This window comes from Patiria miniata, unplaced genomic scaffold (assembly GCF_015706575.1).
Source record: "Patiria miniata isolate m_02_andy unplaced genomic scaffold, ASM1570657v1 HiC_scaffold_6, whole genome shotgun sequence".
In the NCBI taxonomy this organism is placed as follows: Eukaryota; Metazoa; Echinodermata; class Asteroidea; order Valvatida; family Asterinidae; genus Patiria; species Patiria miniata.
Genome location: NW_024037073.1, coordinates 3,003,990 through 3,023,130, shown reverse-complemented (window position 1 = coordinate 3,023,130; position 19,141 = coordinate 3,003,990). Strand labels below are relative to the sequence as shown.

The following is a 19,141-nucleotide window of genomic DNA, read 5'->3' as shown; positions in this document are numbered from 1 at the left end:
GTCTAGTATCCTCTTCATTTACCTACTCCTTCACACACCAATGAAACCGACCAGATTGTAGTCGATGCCATTTATTTTAAGGTGGTGAATATCGTAAACAAAAATGAGTTGAATTCAGTTTGAGGCCTAAATCGTATATTTCTACAAAACCTGACCTCTTAAAAGTGTGATTTGTGTATTATAATTATACTACGTCCGCTGATATAAAATCCAATTTTTATTTTTCTGGACATATCGCTTCAACTCCCCCGTACTCGACATAAAGCAAATGGTACCATCTGAAATGGTTTACATTAAATTACAACGTCTCTCGTCAAAAGAGGGCGTATGACATATCAACATGGACGCAATATTTCACGAAAGGGTAACTGGATAAAATTTGTTTTCGTGTCTTTTCTGTAAATTTTATTTGCTTTTGAAAACTGAACTTGCACATCCGTAATGACTGTATTTCTGTTATACAAACCGTATAAATGACTCAATTCCGATGTAAGGGAGAGTGTTGTTTTATGACTTTGGAAAAGTTGTCACGCTTCACTTCATTTAATGAAGTGAAGCGTGACAACTTTATTTTTGACTTCTCTGAATTTCTGTCTGAATGAACGTTGCCACTGCATTGCATGCAATTTGCCAGCTGAACAGTACTAGTACTACTTAAAGGGGCACTGCATCCTGAAATCCCCCAAAATTTCATCTTTTGGGCACAACTATAGAAGGTAACAGGTCATCTCGTACCTTGGGCAACTCGTACCTTGGACAACTCGTACCTTTAACTCAACGTCATTATACCGAGTCGTAACTTGGACAACTCGTACCTTCGGCAAGTCGTACCGTCAGTCAGGATAATGATCTGAGGCTGAATAAAGTGGACCGTAACTCATTGAAAGTGGACTGCTTATTAAAATAAATGTGAATCTCTTTTTGGTATGGGCTCTCTTTCCCCCCAAAAGAGGAATTTATCTACTTTTTATTCTGATGGTACGAGTTGTCTTAATTGACGGTACGAGTCGTCCAAGGTACGAGTTTTCCAAGGTACGAGATGTCCAAGGTACGAGTTGTCCAAGGTACGAGTTGTCCAAGGTACGAGTTGCCCAAGGTACGAATTGACTCGAAAGCCTATAGAATACAGGGCCTCTCCACTCTACATCCGCGCCTCCGTATGGCTGCGTGGAGCCGTGGAGCTGCAGTCGACCTACCTCCGAGAATTGCGCCCTCTACCAGCGCGCGACTACGCGAATCCAAGGCTCCAAGGCTCCGCACCTCCAATTCTCCAGTGCCCCGTCACAAGCGCGCCCTCCCGTCCTTTGCGAGGAAATACTCAAAAAAATGTAGTCCTAGGATCATTTATATGGATATCCTAACGCCGAGAATTGCACCCTCTACCGGCGCGCGACTCCACGGCTCCAAGGCTTCGTGCCTCCACGGCTCCGCAGCTCCAGTGCCCCGTCACAAGCGCTTTCTCTTCCTTTGCGAGGAAATTAATTTGGATATGGATGCTTTGTTCTCAAAAAAATGTAGTCATAGGATCATTCATATGGATATCATACCGGCGAGAATTGCCCCCTCTACCGGTGTGCGACTCCGCATAGGTATGCATATCAATGCGAACATGCTGTATACTCTATGAATAATATACAATCAACCTGGAAGTGAGTTTTGGAGCGACCGCTGTATATTTGTACCCCAAGCCCATGCCCAGTACTTCTTGACGTATTCACGTTCATTTCGCTAACAAGTATAAGGGTTGAATCGATTCCGATGGTGCCAAAAAATGATGAAAACAGTCCCATTTCCGTACCGAAGCTATAGTTTGAGTTTTAACGTGCATGCGAAGCGTTGTTGGCATGATGTCAGAGTCTTTTGGTCTGGGAACCGACCACAGACACCGTCTTTATAGTGCATATCGCAGGCGGCGTTAGACGGGCCAATCACGAGGTGCCTCATGCTTGGCCCGTCTGACGTCACCCTCGATATGCACTATAGACGGTGTCTGTGGTCGTTTCCCAGACCAAAAGACTCTGACTATTCTGCAGAGTTCTGCATGCCCTGCAGATTACTGCCCACTTTTACCTGTACCATTTGGTTAACTCTGCAAATTTCTTTCAAATAAGCATTTTCAAAACACAATTACAAATTTCACTTTTGTAACGTGTCTTAAGTGAAGACACAAAACCTGTCCTCTTTATTTAAGGATGGCAGGTTTGATTTTGATTGTAATGGATTCTTCTTTTCTCTTTCAGCAAGAGGGATCATTATGTGCCCAGCACTGTCTAAACTCCCTTTTACAAGGTATTTTTCCCCCATTTTTCTCAATGGAAATCATTCATTAGGGAATTGAAACAGTCATTCATTGTAAACTTTGAAAACAATTTTGAATTTTTTTTTTGTCTTATGATTTCTGACGATTCTGAATTGTGATCGATGTCACAGGGCCTTATTTCAGCGCTGTAGATCTGGCTGACATCGGCCGTGAGCTGGATGAAGCAGAGAGGGCAACCATGGCAGAGGGTGACATCAACTCCCCGGAGTATCTCCGCTTCCTGCAGGTAAGTGGCAATTCCTATCTTAGGTTTCTCTCTTGTATTTTCCCAACGGCAATAATCCAAACCCATCCATCTCCTTCAAATTCCACCATAGAGTTTTAGTGGCTTTTGCACGATTTAGGAAAGTAAGGTAGAGTTCAGACCCTATTTGTTGGTTCCCAAGAAAGAAATCCTTTTTTTATACCGCTGACCCTGTCTGGAACCCATACAAGCAAAAAATACATAATTAACGCACAATATAATATTAATTGTACAAAAAAATATTGGTAGGATAAGCAATTTTCAAAATTTTCAAAATGGCTGCCATTGCTTGTTTTTCTACCTATATTTTTTCAAAGGACAAATCTGCGATGGCCCTATGGCCAAATATCTTTCTCACATCAAACTCTGACTGTGTGCCAAATTCCACGCTTTTATCATCAAATGAACATTCCCATCACCAATCTGCCGTACTAGGTGTGTTTCTTTTTCTTTTCATGTGTCTTCAAATGAGTTTCTTTAGGTTATACAGCTGATATGGTGTAACAAAAGCTATAACACTTAGTCTGACAATTTGTTGAAATTTCCAAATTGGCTGCACTACAGACTCTTGCACTTCTTGTTATATTGGGTAACGTAAACAGTATTGGCTGTAAAAAGTTTCTTGTTTTCAAGGTTAATTGACTCAGCTTCATTGTATTACCTCACAGCAACCCTCCAGCAACATGGATGACAGTGGCTACTTCTCAGTTCAGGTCATAGGTCGTGCACTCAAAGTCTGGGGGTTGGAACTCGTCCCGTTTGGGAGCACGGAGGCTGTCCAAGCAAATACCAACCCAGAGTAAGCTGTGTTGCATTCTGTTGCATTTAGCAGGGTTTTCATTTCAGCTGTGTTGCATTCTGTTGCATTGAGCAGGGTTTCCATTTCAGCTGTGTTGCAATCTGTTGCATTTAGCAGGGTTCTCATTTCAGCTGTGTTGCATTCTGTTGCATTTAGCAGGGTTCTCATTTCAGCTGTTGTGCAATCTGTTGCATTTAGCAGGGTTCTCATTTCAGTTGTGTTGCATTGTGTTGCATTTAGCAGGGTTTTCATTAGTTGTGTTGCATTCTGTTACATTTAGCAGGGTTCTCATTTAATTCAGTTGTGTTGCATTCTGTTGCATTTAGCAGGGTTCTCATTTCAACTGTGTTGCAATCTGTTGCATTTGGCAGGGTTTCCATTACAGCTGTTTTGCATTCCATTGCATTCAGCAGGGTTTTCATTTCAGCTGTGTTGCATTCCGTTGCAAAAAGGACGCCCATAGAAAACTACAGGGTAACTACTGAGGGTAAAACAATAGTCAGACAGCAGACACAAATCAGCGTTTATCATGTTTCCAACCAAATTTGATTGGGAAAATTTGGTTGTGTAATTGCAGTCAGCATGCATGCGACAGCTCATAATTGATTGTGGTGGGTCAGTTTTTGTGGGTCTTATTTCACCCTCTACATTCTTTTGCTACATACGTGTAAGTTTGTGAGGTTTATTCCGCTCAGAGCTTTGTATCGACCAATCACGGAACGCTATCAATTCCATCATGGAGGCCCCTTCAACGGCGAAACTCACCGTGCCAGCTTTTGTTCAGATAATTCGTCACAGGACAGTTGCTCTGCACAATAGTGTGCACAACAGTTTCTCCATTGAAGGGGGCCCATGCGTGTACAGTGAACACATGCCTGGATTAGTCTGTAATCAAATTCTACTGTGCATGTTCTAGTTATGTAATTTGGCATTTTCTTTTCTAAATTTGTAGACGTGAAAAGTCTTTTATATGCAACTTCAAAGATCACTGGCTGACCATCAGAAAGCTAGGCCGACAGTGGTTCAACTTAAACTCCTTGCTCACCGGTCCCGAACTCATTTCAGATATGTACCTTGGTATGTTTCTCATACAGCTGCAGAAAGAAGGTTGGTACCCTGCAAGGTTACATTATTGCATAGTTGTATTCTTGTAATGTTACTTCTTGAGCGATTTTCTTTAAAGGCATACAGGATGACTTGCTGTTCATCCATTTTGTTCGTTTCTAATACATGTAGTAACACCACTCAAAATCCAAAGAAGAATGTTCAATGTTCAAAACCTGTTGAAGTTTCAGCTCAGTGTATACTACACTCTTTGTGAAAACAGTGAAAAACCATGCACAACCTTTTGATCACTAAACACGATTTTGTTAAAACTCTTTGATCCAAAAATTAGTCAATTGACTGATCATTGGAAATCACCTACATTTCTGTTAAAATTCTTCTAAATGACAGCAAGCCAGATGCAATAATATCACAGAGTGTTTAATACCAGAACGATCTTTAATACAAGTAAGCTTTTTGAAAATTATTTTGGTAGGTTACTTTTGGGGTAAATGCAAATGATCCTTTAAGAAACCTGATTTTTCAAACTACTCTCTTCAGGAAGTGATAGGCATGCGTCTTGGAGTTTCTGAATGCAAAGTGTGAATGCAAAATGAATGTGACATAAAGTATTGTCAGTGAAATCAAAGTTGAAAATGTTCAGCGTTTGGGAATTCTCAACACGAGAACTTGGCGTGATGTCACAATGTTAAGTTCACATTCCCTTTGTAATGCTCCGGTAATTCCAGATATCCCTTGTCATCTCAGGTTACTCTATATTCGTCGTGAGGGGTTCCCTGCCTGAAAACGAGGCCGATCAGCTCCTCAACCTCATCCCTGCTGTTCAGACCCAGAAGCCCCGGCTGTTAACCGACCAGATCCAACCACAATCCGGCAGCACGGCATCGACCTCCACTTCGGGGGCGGGTCCCTCGGGGAAGGGGGTGTTCAGTCTGCAGGATCTTCAGAATGCTTTGAAAGCCAATCAGAGGTCGTTAGAGGGAGGTGGGGGAGCAGGAACGAGCGGCCAGTCATGGGAAGAAGCCATGAAACTCGGCATGCAAGGTAGGCTATTACTATAATAATTTTGTTGATCACAGACAGATTTGAGAAAAGTGTTATGCTGATTTGCTAGCTGTTTCTGGATTCAAGCCATCTCCCATAGCCTCAGGTCTTGAGCCTTTTTCATAAGATCCTTTGCTGTTCCTAAAAATATTGTGTAAATGACAGTTTTGAATGGGTGCTGATTTCTTTGAGGACTAGAGTTAAACAAAAATATGTAGCAATTCGAAAGACGTGTTTGAAACCATTTTGATTGTTTGTGTGTTTTTTGGGGTTTTTTTAGGGGTGGGTGTGGGGAATGCAAAACCGGAGGCTTTATTCCCAATGCCACCCCTTGCCTATTGAAATGCATCGCTGGAAAGGGGTGTAGATCATTATGAATTCTTGCCTTAACAGGAAAAACGTTGTTAGTTCACCTTTTTTTTTCATAAAGGGCACAAAGGAATTGACGAGGGTCCTCCAGAGGAAGTTGATGTAGAAGATCTCAGAAGAAAAAGACAAGCCTTCTTTGACAGGTAACTCCGCCTCCTAAACTAAAAAGCATTGAACCCATTTTGAGATATGACCCAGGTCTTGTTAGTTCTCATTAGACTTATTGGATCGGTCTACTATGACCTAGTACAGTGCCCCAGTACAGTGCAGCACCCTGAGATGTGGTTTGTATCATTTCGTAGAAGGGGAGTACAGAAACCCAGAAAGTTTAGTTCCTTAGTTTACAGAAAGTTTAGTTCCTTAGTGACAATCTCAGTGACAATCTGTAGAGAGTTACCCTATGCCTCAAAATCTGTCAGGTGACAGGTGTTAACAGGTCTGTAAACTAGTGATGTGCATCAGGCCTGGTTGACGAGGCCAAACAGACCCGAGACATTTATTTTATAAACCGAATCTGAACCGAAACCGAACTGGACTACCTAAAACCGACCCGACCTGACCCAACAAAAATTCAAAGAAAACCGACCTGAACCGACCCGAAACCCAACCGACCCGAAAAAAACCTAAATATCTGGCTTTGGCAAATGTGTCAGCTTTTCGCGCCTGAACTGACCCGCTTCACGTAAAACAAATGCCGGCTTCAAGTGACTGAATCGTGCCATGCGGCACTCACAACGTGATCTACTGGTGGGCCTACATGTTATTGACCGATCGAGACAGACCGCAAACCATTTTTAGTCGCACCCCATGCAGTGACTCTGCACTAAATAGTGCACCATGTGAATTTCCATTCTGTTTTGGTTAATTTTGGTTTATTTCGGGGTTTTCCAAAATGGCTTAACCGACCCGACCCGAAAATCGCAAACGCAAAACCGAAACCCACCTGACCCGACTAAAATGATGGACAAACCAACCCGACCACATTATTATTGCACAACATTATTGTAAACTGGCCTCATACTGGCCCTAATTGACAGGCTGTGGTAGTTTTGTTAATTGAGAGTACCATGCCTTGACTGACATTGATAGATGTGGTGGGTCAGCGCTGGTGAGTGCCTGTCAATGATGAATTTAGCTCAGTAACAATGAATGCACCAAACGTTCACTCATGCATTCCAGCCAAACAAAGGCATCACCCTTTAAAATGGCTGCTTCACTGATTTATGGTCAACTTATCTATATAACCACTTCAACAGGCTTTGACAGTTATACGGTTTCTGGTAGTTGATGACCAGCCTGTACAAAAGCTATTGAGAAAGGTAGGGGTTTAACAGTTTGTGACAGATAAACAAATAAACAAAGTATGCTTGATTTTCTATTTAGGCAACAAGCAAGTAGCGTCCCTCCTCAGCAACCGACGCCTTCATCCTCGGAAAACCCCGGCATAGCATTATCCTCACCACATCCTCACAGTCAAGCCACGGCAGGGAACCCCTCAGATATACAGGGACTGGAAGCCAGCGGTGGCAAGACTAACTACTCCGGTCCCGGCGCGGTGGGACGGTCCCCGGAAGCGGACGAAGAAACCTACGTCAATGACGAACAAATGACGGAAGAGGCTATGCTCGAATTGGCTATTCAGATGTCGTTGGGTAGGAGACAACAGGGAGAGCAACTGCAAGGCAGTGGCTCATGAATATGTATAAGGATTGTGGTCCTGAGGGTTTCACTTATGCAGACGATCTTCCTTTGAGAATGTTTGAGAAAAAACATCGGATTACATCTAGCAAGGTGCTTCCGTGAGCACAGCAGAATGATAAATAGATCGTTACGTCGGTCCGGTAGACTGTGGAGTAACAATTGAAGTAGAGAGGTTTTACATTCAAACGGATACTTGCACGCATTCGTTTAGCTATCAGCAACCGTTATCAACCATTCCGCTGTTTTGCATCGTGTACGCGTACATATATGCTTAGTTATCAGAACCGTCATCAATATAAGCAGTAATCAAAAACAGTAGGCTCTGATGAAAGCCTCGTGTCTGTGGCTAGTCCTGCTTTGAACACAGACAAATGACACATATATGTTCAGCAATTCATACTCTTTCAAGCAAATCATACATGATTAAACAAATCGACACAGAAGAGAGGGCAAAGCGACAGTTTACTACGCAAATGCCCAGTGATACGTAGTATGATATGTCTGTACTGTGTACACGTGTAGCGGATAGCGAGTTGTGTATGACGCTACTTAGACAACACAAAGTGATGACTTATCTGGCGCGCTAACCGTATCCGTTCGCTTGCGAAACCTCTCTATTCAAAGCTTTCGCCTGACGAGTATTCTGCAAGATCTCACTTACACCTTGTTCAGACTGCTGTACAAGAGTCCTGCCGAACCAAAATGTATTTGGAGCAGATCAAGTCGACCAGAATACATTTGGGTTACACACAGGTGAACTTCGTGCATAAATTTAAATTTTCAATGACTGTCGCACTGAATCCTTCACCTGAATTCACTCCTTATTTCATTTGTCATATTTAGAATAATTTAGTTCAGAGTTACTCTGTTATGCCAGTCTGAAAGCAGCGTCAGTCTTTAAAGAACAAATTATTTTACCGCTGTAAATTTCTGTTTTGAGGACAAATGTCACCCTAATTATTCCCTCATGACCTGACAACAGATAAATGTAGTATTTATTCATTGTTTTTTGTCTGCAAACCTCTTTAAATAATTTGTTTTTTTTAAATGAACCCTCTGCTCCACACTGCTTCTTAAAAGGCATTGATGTGGATGTGTGTCTTGTTGAAAAATTCGGTTTTCTTTCTAAATCTTGCCTTTTAAAAGTATATTTTTGTAACGGCTTACACAGACAGATATGCTAGAAGATCAATTTTTGCATTTAGTTTCCATTGTGTTCGTTTGAACAGAGGGATCTTTTAACCACACAAATCAAATGAACAAAAAGTCATCATCCAAAAAGATGGTTTAAAAGAAGCTTTACTAAGGGAATAAATGTGTGCTCCGGAGGTTTTTATCACTCTGTTTAATACCACTTAGAGTCTGGGTGCTGATAATTACCCGAGCCGGAGGCGAGGGTAATTATCAGCACCCAGACTCTAAGTGGTATTAAACAGAGTGATAAATACCGACGGAGTACATATTTATTCCCATTCATAAATACCTTTTCGGTAAAAAAAAATCATATAATTCGTTCAAAACATCCCGATTTTGTTCAACAAATTCACTTTATGCTTTTTGAAACATCCCTCTCGCAAAATAATGGAGTGTTCAGCTGGCGAGTACGATGAAAACAACCCTTTTATGGAGATTGACGCGCACGTATCATGTTCTACGCGATGTCGCGCAGAACGCACCTGGCGCGTTGCGTTTTGAATTTAGAACTATAAAATTCTAACTCCCTGGTAGTGTTGCGCATGCCTACGTGAGGATTGTGAACGTTCAACCAATGAAACGATAAGAGGCACTGGATTTTTAGGAGTCCATATTTTATTGACACTGGAAAAGTGTTTAAGACCAGCTAGCCATGTCTTTATCATCCGTTTAATACCGGCCACGTGACGGGCTCTCGACCAATAGGAATGGCTAAACTGTCTGAGGTATTTATGAATGTAATATATTTAATTGATGGTTTTATTTGAACACGGAGGCAATAATTATTGGTGTAGAGTAAAAAACTAAATGTTTTGGTAGTTTTTCGAGTCTTTCCTGATTTATTTAATGCAAGATTTCAAAGTGCCTTTTTTGACATGAAATCATTTTTTTATGAAAAATATAAACAAACCGCTATTTCTTTGTTGTTTCAAAAGCAGCTGCCATGCATTCCTGTGTGTTCTAAGGAAATTTGCTAGGAGCAAAATACAGTTTGTTTTCAGTTTTCTTGCAAATGTATTTCCCAAAGTGTATTATGGTAGTCACAGATCTGGCTAGCAATATTCAAGTAATGGGTCAACTTGCAAAAGGTTAATTTTCACACACAAAAACCCATACTAAGGATCATTTGATGAAAAATGGTAATTGTAACAGGTGGTATCAATATTCAGAAAGTAGATGCGTACATGTATTCAGTTCTTATGAGTTATGACTTTTTTGGGGGGAGGGGGGTGGGAAGTACACATATACTTGTTCCGTAGTTGTGGGGACTACATATGAGTTGTCCCATGGTACTATGGGGACCGAAGACACTGTGGGGACAGCAGAAAGCCCCATAACTCATTCTGAATTTGCCTAACAATAAAAAACTTGCCCATAACGCGGTATACTTTCAATATCCAGGTTCCTTTTTATTTAACCCATTAGCAACTCTACTACATTGTATTACATTGTGTTTATTCTCTGATGATTCCATAGAACCAGAGTTCTCAGTGATTGTTTGGGCGGTATAGGGAGTAATAAGCAGGGCAGTTTGGGCGGTACAGTGACTAATCAGTTAATATCACACACGTATTGGTTAGATATGTGCATTTACGGTTATTACAGGAATCGGGTACCGTATTGAAGTAAAACATGGGTGTACCCTAAAAGAAGTTACCAAGTAATTTATAAAGTTTATTACAGGTACTCGATTCCATAATCTGGAACCGTTTCCTGACATTAGCGGTTGGGTACTCGGGTACCTGGTTCTGATGCACACCCCTAGTATTGGTACATTTTGAATATACAGTCGAGTTCGTTATAACAAACTCGTTCGGACCTAGCCAAATTGTTTGTTATATCAGAATTTTGTATTAAGAGGACCATCAGTCCCATTCATTGTGCACATACCTGCACAGTCGGGACCAAGGCTTTATGTTTGTTATAACCAGAATTTTGTATTAACAGAGTTTGTACTAACGAGAGTCGACTGTAATGCAGAAAACAGTACAAGTGTCTTTGCATCACAACTCAACAGAAAATAAATATGATACACAAGCCATAAAAGCACCCACCCTCTGTTGCACTATATGCTCACCTATGATTTAGTTGCTATTTTTGCATTCACAAGTCCATGGTATGAATGTACATCTGATTTTTATACAATGCCTGAAGAAATTCCCGTCATCTGATTGGTGGGTCGTTGATCACATGTCATTAAATTATGTCATTGAATTATTCGTTCCAACCCACAGCCCTGTCGCAACTCAAAAATAGAAGTTCTATTCCACTGTAAACACAAGTTCAGATGACGTGGATTTATTCAAGCGGTGTATGAAACACATAATCAATGTTTCACATTCGTACAGTGTAAAGAATAATATTCGGTGAAAGATGGAATGTAACATTCCACTAGGCTTCGCCTTTGGAATGGAACATTCCACTGGGCTTCGCCTTTGGAATGGAACATTCCATCTGTCACCTCATGAAATTGTTCTTTCCATTGCACTCATAAACATTCATTATTTGAATTTGAATGTACTCTTTGTTTTCTGCAATAAATTCAGTCATTTTGGAAGCCAAACCACATGTGCACAACTGTTTTCATTCCTGGTTTTAATTACTGAAGTAAAGTCAGTATGAATAGGGAAAAAGAACACGCTACATTTGAGAAATAACACTCAAACATCTGAACATACATTGTTTATTATAAAGCCATTTAATCTTTAAAGAAAATATGAAAATATAAAAGTCTTCTTTAACAAATTCTTCCCAATTACACGTCTGCAACCAATTCCCGAAAAAAATGCTTATTTTATGCATAAAAGTGACAAGTGAATTTCATAAAACTTACACCCTGAAAAGTCTGGAAAAAAGTCAAGACCAGAAAAGTGGTCTCTATAAATCGTTTAGACTTGGGATTTTACATTTTGTCAATGTACTTTTAAGAGTGCACAACAAACATGAGCTGCTATTTTCTTATTTACAACGTAGAATACTCTTTTGCTTTTAAAATTCTTGCAACAGTTGCTAATTATTTGACCTTGATATCACCAGAAAAAAATAAAATCTTTATCAGTACTATTACAATTGGCTTTTGAAAAAAAATAAACCCTGTTCATTCCAAAACATTTAAAAGGTTACAAGAATTTCTGTTTCAATGTTAGAAGGTGGTTCAAATGTTGGCAATGCCAGCATTATGGAAGAAAATTTATTGTCTGTGACAGAGCCAACAATTCAGAGAAATGATCCAAAACTCCTAGTCTGTAATCTCCTTGACCATTACTAGATGATGGATGTATAAGATTTGAAAAAAAAATACATTTTCAGGTTAATGTCTGATTTGTACTGTCCGTGATGCTGGAACTGCTCATACATGTACATGTATATAAAAACCACCAATCTGAATATTTCAGCGGTCACATAAAAAAACACACTACATTTTTGTATACCAAAGCCAACCAATAACTGCAGCATATGCATTTTGTTCTGCTGTTACATCAGTAGTCTGGTAATTTCACTGCACATTTCTTGAAATCGAACTGCTATTTTCTCGATTTTTATCACACTTTCTTGCAATAAACTCTGTTCTTGCATACTAAAAATCTTTTAAAGATGGTCCACCCAAGGTTCTTTGAATAAACCTTTTTTTTTCAAATGCTGAGGTGGTTTCATGATAATAGCACCAATGATAGAAATCACGTAATACATTTTGTAAAAGCGAGATGTTGAACATAAATCTTTCGTTTTAAATACAAGAATGACTTCCAACCCCACACAGAGCTTGGGATAACTGTTCTTATCAGCAACAGTGGATACAAACTGATAATCTTTACTCATATGGCTGTGTTTGCAATGAAGCTGAAGAAGAAACTCATGAAGGATGAAAAGCTTAGGGCACATTTCTCCAACTTCAAGACAGATCTAGAACAGAAGGGCTTTGCAGAGAAGGTGCAAGTGTAGAGATCCTTGAAAATGGCCAACCCACTTTTTCATTTTTGTCTACCCCCTTGTTTTAATCATGGAGGTAGGAAACGACCTACCTCCATGTTATAATGTATTAGTCCAGACTTTGGTTTTACCTCTAAAAAATAATAGACTGAGCCAGAGAGTTGCAACAACACCAATGGACAGGAAGTTGGCCTCATTGTTCTTCAAGCAATGACCCTGCCAACATATGTGTAATGAATGTGTGCATTCATGATGCAACTAGAGCCAGACTACTTCGTGAGAAAGATTTGAATCTGCAAAGAGCGATAGAAATTTGCAGAGCTGCCGGAGCAAGCAAGTCACAGCTTGGGCAAATAACATCTGGAGGGGCACAGAGCACAGTCCATGCAATTCGCAAACCAAACGAAACTCACAGAGCAACGAGGACTGATAGACATGATAGATATGGATCGAAAGCATGTAAATACTGTGGCAGGCAACATGAACGAGGACATTGTCCGGCATATGGACAGACATGTAATAAGTGTGGTAAACAAAACCACTTTGCTGATGTTTGCATGTCCCAAGAAATATGCACACCTGGCAGAAAACATGCATCCAAGACAGTGCATGGAATTGAACATTCTGACTTTGACTCTGATACAGAAGATGAATTCTTCGTAGATATGGTGAAATTACAAGATCACCACACATCAGTCGATTGGATGCTTGACTTGAAAGTCGCGAGTCGCACTGTACGGTTCAAACTAGACACCGGTGCACAGTGCAATGTCATACCTGAGAGTGTGCATAACAAGCTATGCACCAAGCTACAACGCTCACGTGAACGGTTGATTTCCTTCTCTGGTGACAAAATGAAACCCAGTGGGAAATGCACCATGCTCTGCGAATACAAGGACAAAATGTATGACGTAGAGTTCACAGTTCTCCGTGGCAGAGTGCAACCAATTCTCAGGCTGACCACATGCGAACGACTGGGATTGATCAAGCGCATTGAAACACTTGAGAACAATACTGGCCCTGACATGCTCAACAAATATGATGTATTTGAGGGTCTGGGATGCCTTGAGGGCAAACAGCATCTCCATGTGAAACCTAAAGCATCACCAGTCATTCATGCACCCAGAAAAGTGCCAGTGGCTATGCGTGACAAAGTCCAGGATGAACTAAAAAGAATGGAGAAGCTGGGCGTGATCGTGAAAGAAGAGCAGCCTACCCAGTGGGTCAATAGCATGGTGGTGGTCCATAAGAAAGGAACTGACAAGGTACGCATATGCTTAGACCCCAAAGATTTGAATGACGCACTACGCAGAGAACACTATCCAATGAAAACAGTCGAAGAAGTTGCTGCAAGAATGCCAAATGCAAAAGTCTTCAGCACACTTGATGCCAATTGCGGCTATTGGCAAATTCAACTGGATGAAGAGAGTTCCAAGCTATGCACCTTCAATACACCGTATGGTCGTTACCGTTACCTACGCATGCCCTTTGGCATCAATACAGCCCCAGAGATTTTTCAGCGAGCAATGAATCAGATCTTTGAAGGCTTTGAAGGTGTGGAGGTCATCATGGATGACATTCTAGTATGGGGTGAAAACGAGAAACAGCATGATGAACGACTGGAACGCGTACTGCAGCTTGTTGCGAAGAGAAACATGAAGCTCAATCCTCGCAAATGTTGCTTCAAAGTCGCGAATGTCTCATACATTGGCCATACGCTCACCCCAGAAGGGCTGAAACCAGACAAGCAGAAAATACGAGCAATCACGAGCCTGCAAGAGCCATCCAACAAAACTGAACTGCAGCAATTCCTGGGTATGATTAATTACCTTGGAAAGTTTGTACCCAACATGGCTGGCATCACAGCTCCGCTCAGAAAGCTACTGGAGAAAGACATTGCATGGTATTGGACATCCGAGCAACAGTTCAGCTTTGATAAGCTGAAGAAGCTGGTCAGTGAAGCACCAGTTTTGCAGTATTATGATGTTGCTAAACCAGTGCTAGTCAACACAGATGCCTCCAAAGATGGTGTAGGGGCTGTCCTACTCCAGGATAACAAGCCAGTGGCATATGCATCAAAAGCCCTCTCCCCAGCTCAGCGTCACTATGCACAAATCGAAAAGGAGCTGTATGCCATTACTTTTGGATGTGAGCGATTCCATCAGTATTTGTTTGGCCGAAGCTTTGTCGTGGAGACTGATCATAAACCGCTCGAGGCGATCATGAAATAATCACTGGAACAAACGCCGCCTCGACTTCAACGCATGCTCCTCAAACTACAGAAATACCAGGTGGATGTGCGCTACCGAAAAGGAACTGAACTTGTAGTTGCACATGCACTCAGCCGCAATTTTCCACCATACATCCCCGACCCAAAGGACGACAACTGTGAAATCCCAGTATGCATGATAACTTGCCTACCAATGTCAGCTGAAAGGATATCAGAACTTCAGCGTGAAACCGCAAATGAGCCAGTTATGCAGCAGTTGGCAGCAACTATTCGTGAGGGTTGGCCTGACCTGAAGTCACAAGTATCAGCCAACCTTGCACCCTACTGGGACTTTCGCGAACAGCTCACACTTGAAGAGGATCTCATCTTCAAAAATGACAAAGTTATCATCCCAGCAAGCCTGACCAAACTCATGCTAACCAAAGTACATCAAAGTCACCAAGGAATCGAGAAAACAAAGCGGTTAGCACGAGATATCATGTTCTGGCCAAACATGTCTGCGCAGATAACTGACATGGTTAGTCGATGCCCGATATGCAGTGCTAACCAACACAAAAATCGCAAAGAGCCAATGATACCACACGAGCTTCCTCTCCGACCATGGCAGAAAGTTGGCTCTGATTTGTTCGAGATATGAACTGAATAGTACATGGTGTTGGTTGACTACTACTCTAACTTCATCGAGGTCAACAAACTTGCCAGCACCAAGTCTTCAGCAGTAATTACTTGCTGCAAGCAACAGTTCTCACGATATGGGATCCCTGATGAGCTCATTACCGATAATGGCCCCCAATTTACATCTGCAGAGTTCAGGCAGTTCACCAAGGACTATGGCATAAAACACACAACGTCATCACCGCTGTACCCCCAGTCCAATGGCAGAGCAGAAAAAGCAGTTCAGACAGCAAAAAATCTCATCAAAAAAGCAAAGGTGGATAAAGCTGATCCACATCTTGCACTTCTGGACTACAGAAACACACCACGTGATGGGCTCCCCTCTCCAGCACAATTATTCCTTGGTCGCAGAACACAAACCCAACTCCCTACCTCTGCAAAACTACTGGAACCGCACACGTTTACTGGAATACCACAACAGCTGCACAAGCACCAGATGAAGCAGAAATACTACTACGACCAGAGCTCCAAGCCACTCCCTCAGCTGAGTCCAGGAGACAAAGTTCACGTGCGGGAGGAGAAAACATGGAAACCAGTAGTAGTCTCCAGCAACGCGGATGCACCTCGGTCCTATATTGTCACCAAACCAAATGGACACACATATCGCAGAAACAGGAGAGATCTCAGCAAATCCTACCGCCATGACCAGCCGGACAACACAGCGAACTCTGGCCAACCTCTGAATTCCAACAATGACAATCAAGGGCAAATACAAACTGCCTCATCCCCCACAACCACTCGATATGGACGAACTATCAAATTGCCATCTTACTTGGAACACTTTGTTGCCTTAACCAAACAAAGCACTAATGCCAGTCACTTGTAAAATCAGAGTGCTTTCAAAACATATGCAAAAATTCAAGACAGAGATTGAATAATGTTTTGAAATTTGCTATAAAAAAAAAAAATTTAAAAAAAATTGTTTTTGTTTTTTGTTTTTGTTTTTTTCTTCTGGCAAATTGTTTTTGTTTCCAAGGCAATCTCATTTCAATTGCCATTCTTTGAAAGTCATATGCAAAGAATCTAAGCAAAGATTGATGGGTCAAAATATGTAAAAAAAAAAAAAAAAATGGTTTTTTTGCTTGTTTGTTCGTTGTTTTTTTCAAGAATTTTTTTTTTCCACAAAGCAATCTCATTTAAATTTCCATAATTGCTAAAAAAAAAAAAAAAGACAACAGATAACAGTTAAAAGAAATCTGTTCTAAAACAAACAAAAAGTAAACAGTTGGAACTTTAGTTAAAATGTTGAGGATTAAGAACTTGTTTTAAAGTTGTACTCTGAACCAGCTTTAGTTAATCTCCTTTATCAAGTGCATGTAGATAAGTATTTGGCTTAAAAGGGGAGATGTAATGAATGTGTGCATTCATGATGTAACTATGCCACTTATAATTATGCATAGCGCCCTCTATTGTCTAGAGCACATAGCCATGTGAGATTGTAGTCCATGTAGGCAGCCATCTTGTTCAGACTCAATACACTATTCTTAGCTAGCTGAAACATCTCAAGTGTGCTTCTTATTCAATCCGATACATCCGATCATTACAATATGTAATAAAGTTGTCCTGATGTATTCCTATATTCTTGCCTGACAACTCTTCATTATTTCTTACAGGGTCACCAACTTGATAACCTAATGTTACTCCCATAAGTGCCATTCCTGGTAATTATGCGTGTCTAACATTTGGAGGCACGAGAGGGGTGGGTGTTTCCTTTACCATCGTCAACCTGATGTAAAGGATGCCAGCGCTCATTCAGTGGTACGACCCCTGACCATGTCAACGGACAGATGAACCCAATCTAGTAGAGTTGGTAACCGGCAGTAGACAGCAGTGTGGGACGCACCATTGAAGCCTCAGTGAGTGGAGAAAGCTCAAGTCTCACGTCACTGAGGGACATATTGACTGAGCCAGAGAGTTGCCACATCAGCAAAGGACAGGAAGTTGGCCTCATTGTTCTTCAAGCAATGACCCTGCCAACATGATTTTTATGGAATCAAGTTGTCCTGACTTATTTCTATATTGCTGCCTGACAACTCTTCATTATTTCTTACAGGGTCACCAACTTGATAACTGAACATGTAACTCCCGTAAGTGCCATTCCTGGTAATTACAGGGGTTTAACACAAGTACCTGAAATAAAGCAAGACAATGAAAGAGTGTGGTTTATTCCTCTCTCAACATCCAACTACTGCCTGGCCCAGACATGACCAACCATATGCATGGTGTTGTTCTTCGATGAGATAAGAAAATGTGGCCATCATGGCAGACATCAAAGCCATGTTTTACCAGGCAAGGGTGACAGCAGGGGACTGCGATATGCTACGCTACTTGTGGGGGCCAGAATGCCACCTGCAGAGGGAACCAGAGGTGTATCGGATGTTGGTGCATCTGTTTGGTGCATGAAGTATCGTCACCAAGCTGTGCGAACTATGCCCTCAAGAAAACAACATATGACAATGAGAATAAACACAGAAAGGAAGTCACAGAGGCCATTGAGAATGACTTCTAAGTAGATGACTTTTTTACAGATAGTGTCAACTAAAGATGAAGGTATCAGCCTTGCACATAACATGAACGGAGCAACAGCAGGAGGCTTTAAACTCGCAAAATGGATCAGCAACAGCAGAAAGCTGCTTGCAATGATACCCAAAGAAAATCTAGCCAAAGAAGTGCAAAAAACTTGACTACCTGTGGAACCAGCTTTGGATGTACTGTGGTGCATTGAAACTGACCGCCTGCAATTTAATCAGGAACAGGTGAATCAGAAGCCCACCCAAAGAAACATCTAGTAAGTGATGAGCTCCATATCTGATCCATTCGGAGCTACTTCTCCCTACGTCTCAAGGGTGAAGATGATTCTGCAGTCATTGTGCCGAGAAAAGAGGGTGCAACGATCCCATTCCGGCAAAGGAACAAGAAGAATGGGAAGGCTGGCTGAAAGGCTTGCCTAACATGAACAAGGTGCAGCTGAACCAATGCTTCAAACCGCTCAACTTTTGAAAAGTTGTAAATGTGCAAATGCATCTGCCACATCTACTGGCCAAATAAGATTTCAAACAGAGATCTCTATAGAAAGACTGATTGTCAGAGCGTTGTGCAAGAGAGATCAAATGCCGACGTATCAGATGGCTAGGCCATATGCTTAGGATTGATCAGGTTTACATAGTTTACACTAGTTTACATCACGAGTCACATGTATCTCATTTGCTGAACCCTTTAGTAGAACTCTGACAATCAGTCCGCTACACTTCTTTTTAATTTGCATAAATTCTGACAATCTGTAGGGCGGAGCCTACATTAATTTGATTTGAGCTTGACGACAACTTCAATTTTGATCCAAAGGTAGAAGGTCGACACCAGCAATGGCTAGCAAAGAAGAGGAAACAGTGCCAGATGCAGATATTGGGGACCAGATAGCCGATACCATTGACTACATAGACTCGGTTAGTCAAGCAGGAAGACATAGTTCCAGACCAGGAAGTGTTGCATCAAACGTGTCAGCGGCGTCGAGTTCGAGACTTCGAGCAGCTGTTGAGAAGGCTGCATTACTGGCAGAAGCACAAGCAGAGA

At 41.4% G+C, this 19,141-nt stretch overlaps 3 protein-coding genes across 3 annotated transcripts; all 3 read left to right on the top strand.

Annotated features, from left to right (window-relative positions):
* The first annotated feature begins 290 nt into the window (after positions 1-290).
* On the top strand, positions 291-7,974 carry LOC119743223 (ataxin-3-like). Its single transcript, XM_038219611.1, has 8 exons — positions 291-364; positions 2,241-2,289; positions 2,431-2,546; positions 3,233-3,363; positions 4,316-4,470; positions 5,176-5,472; positions 5,903-5,984; positions 7,225-7,974. The coding sequence occupies exons 1-8, from the start codon at positions 341-343 to the stop codon at positions 7,535-7,537; spliced, it is 1,167 nt and encodes a 388-aa protein (XP_038075539.1). The 5' UTR covers positions 291-340; the 3' UTR covers positions 7,538-7,974.
* Positions 7,975-14,930: 6,956 nt separating this feature from the next.
* On the top strand, positions 14,931-15,533 carry LOC119742723 (uncharacterized protein K02A2.6-like). The gene has a single exon (XM_038218886.1). The coding sequence runs from the start codon at positions 14,931-14,933 to the stop codon at positions 15,531-15,533; it is 603 nt and encodes a 200-aa protein (XP_038074814.1).
* A 12-nt stretch (positions 15,534-15,545) lies between these two features.
* LOC119742722 (uncharacterized protein K02A2.6-like) lies at positions 15,546-16,397 on the top strand. The gene has a single exon (XM_038218885.1). It carries the CDS (start codon positions 15,546-15,548, stop codon positions 16,395-16,397), a length of 852 nt encoding a protein of 283 aa, XP_038074813.1.
* The last annotated feature ends 2,744 nt before the right edge of the window (positions 16,398-19,141 follow it).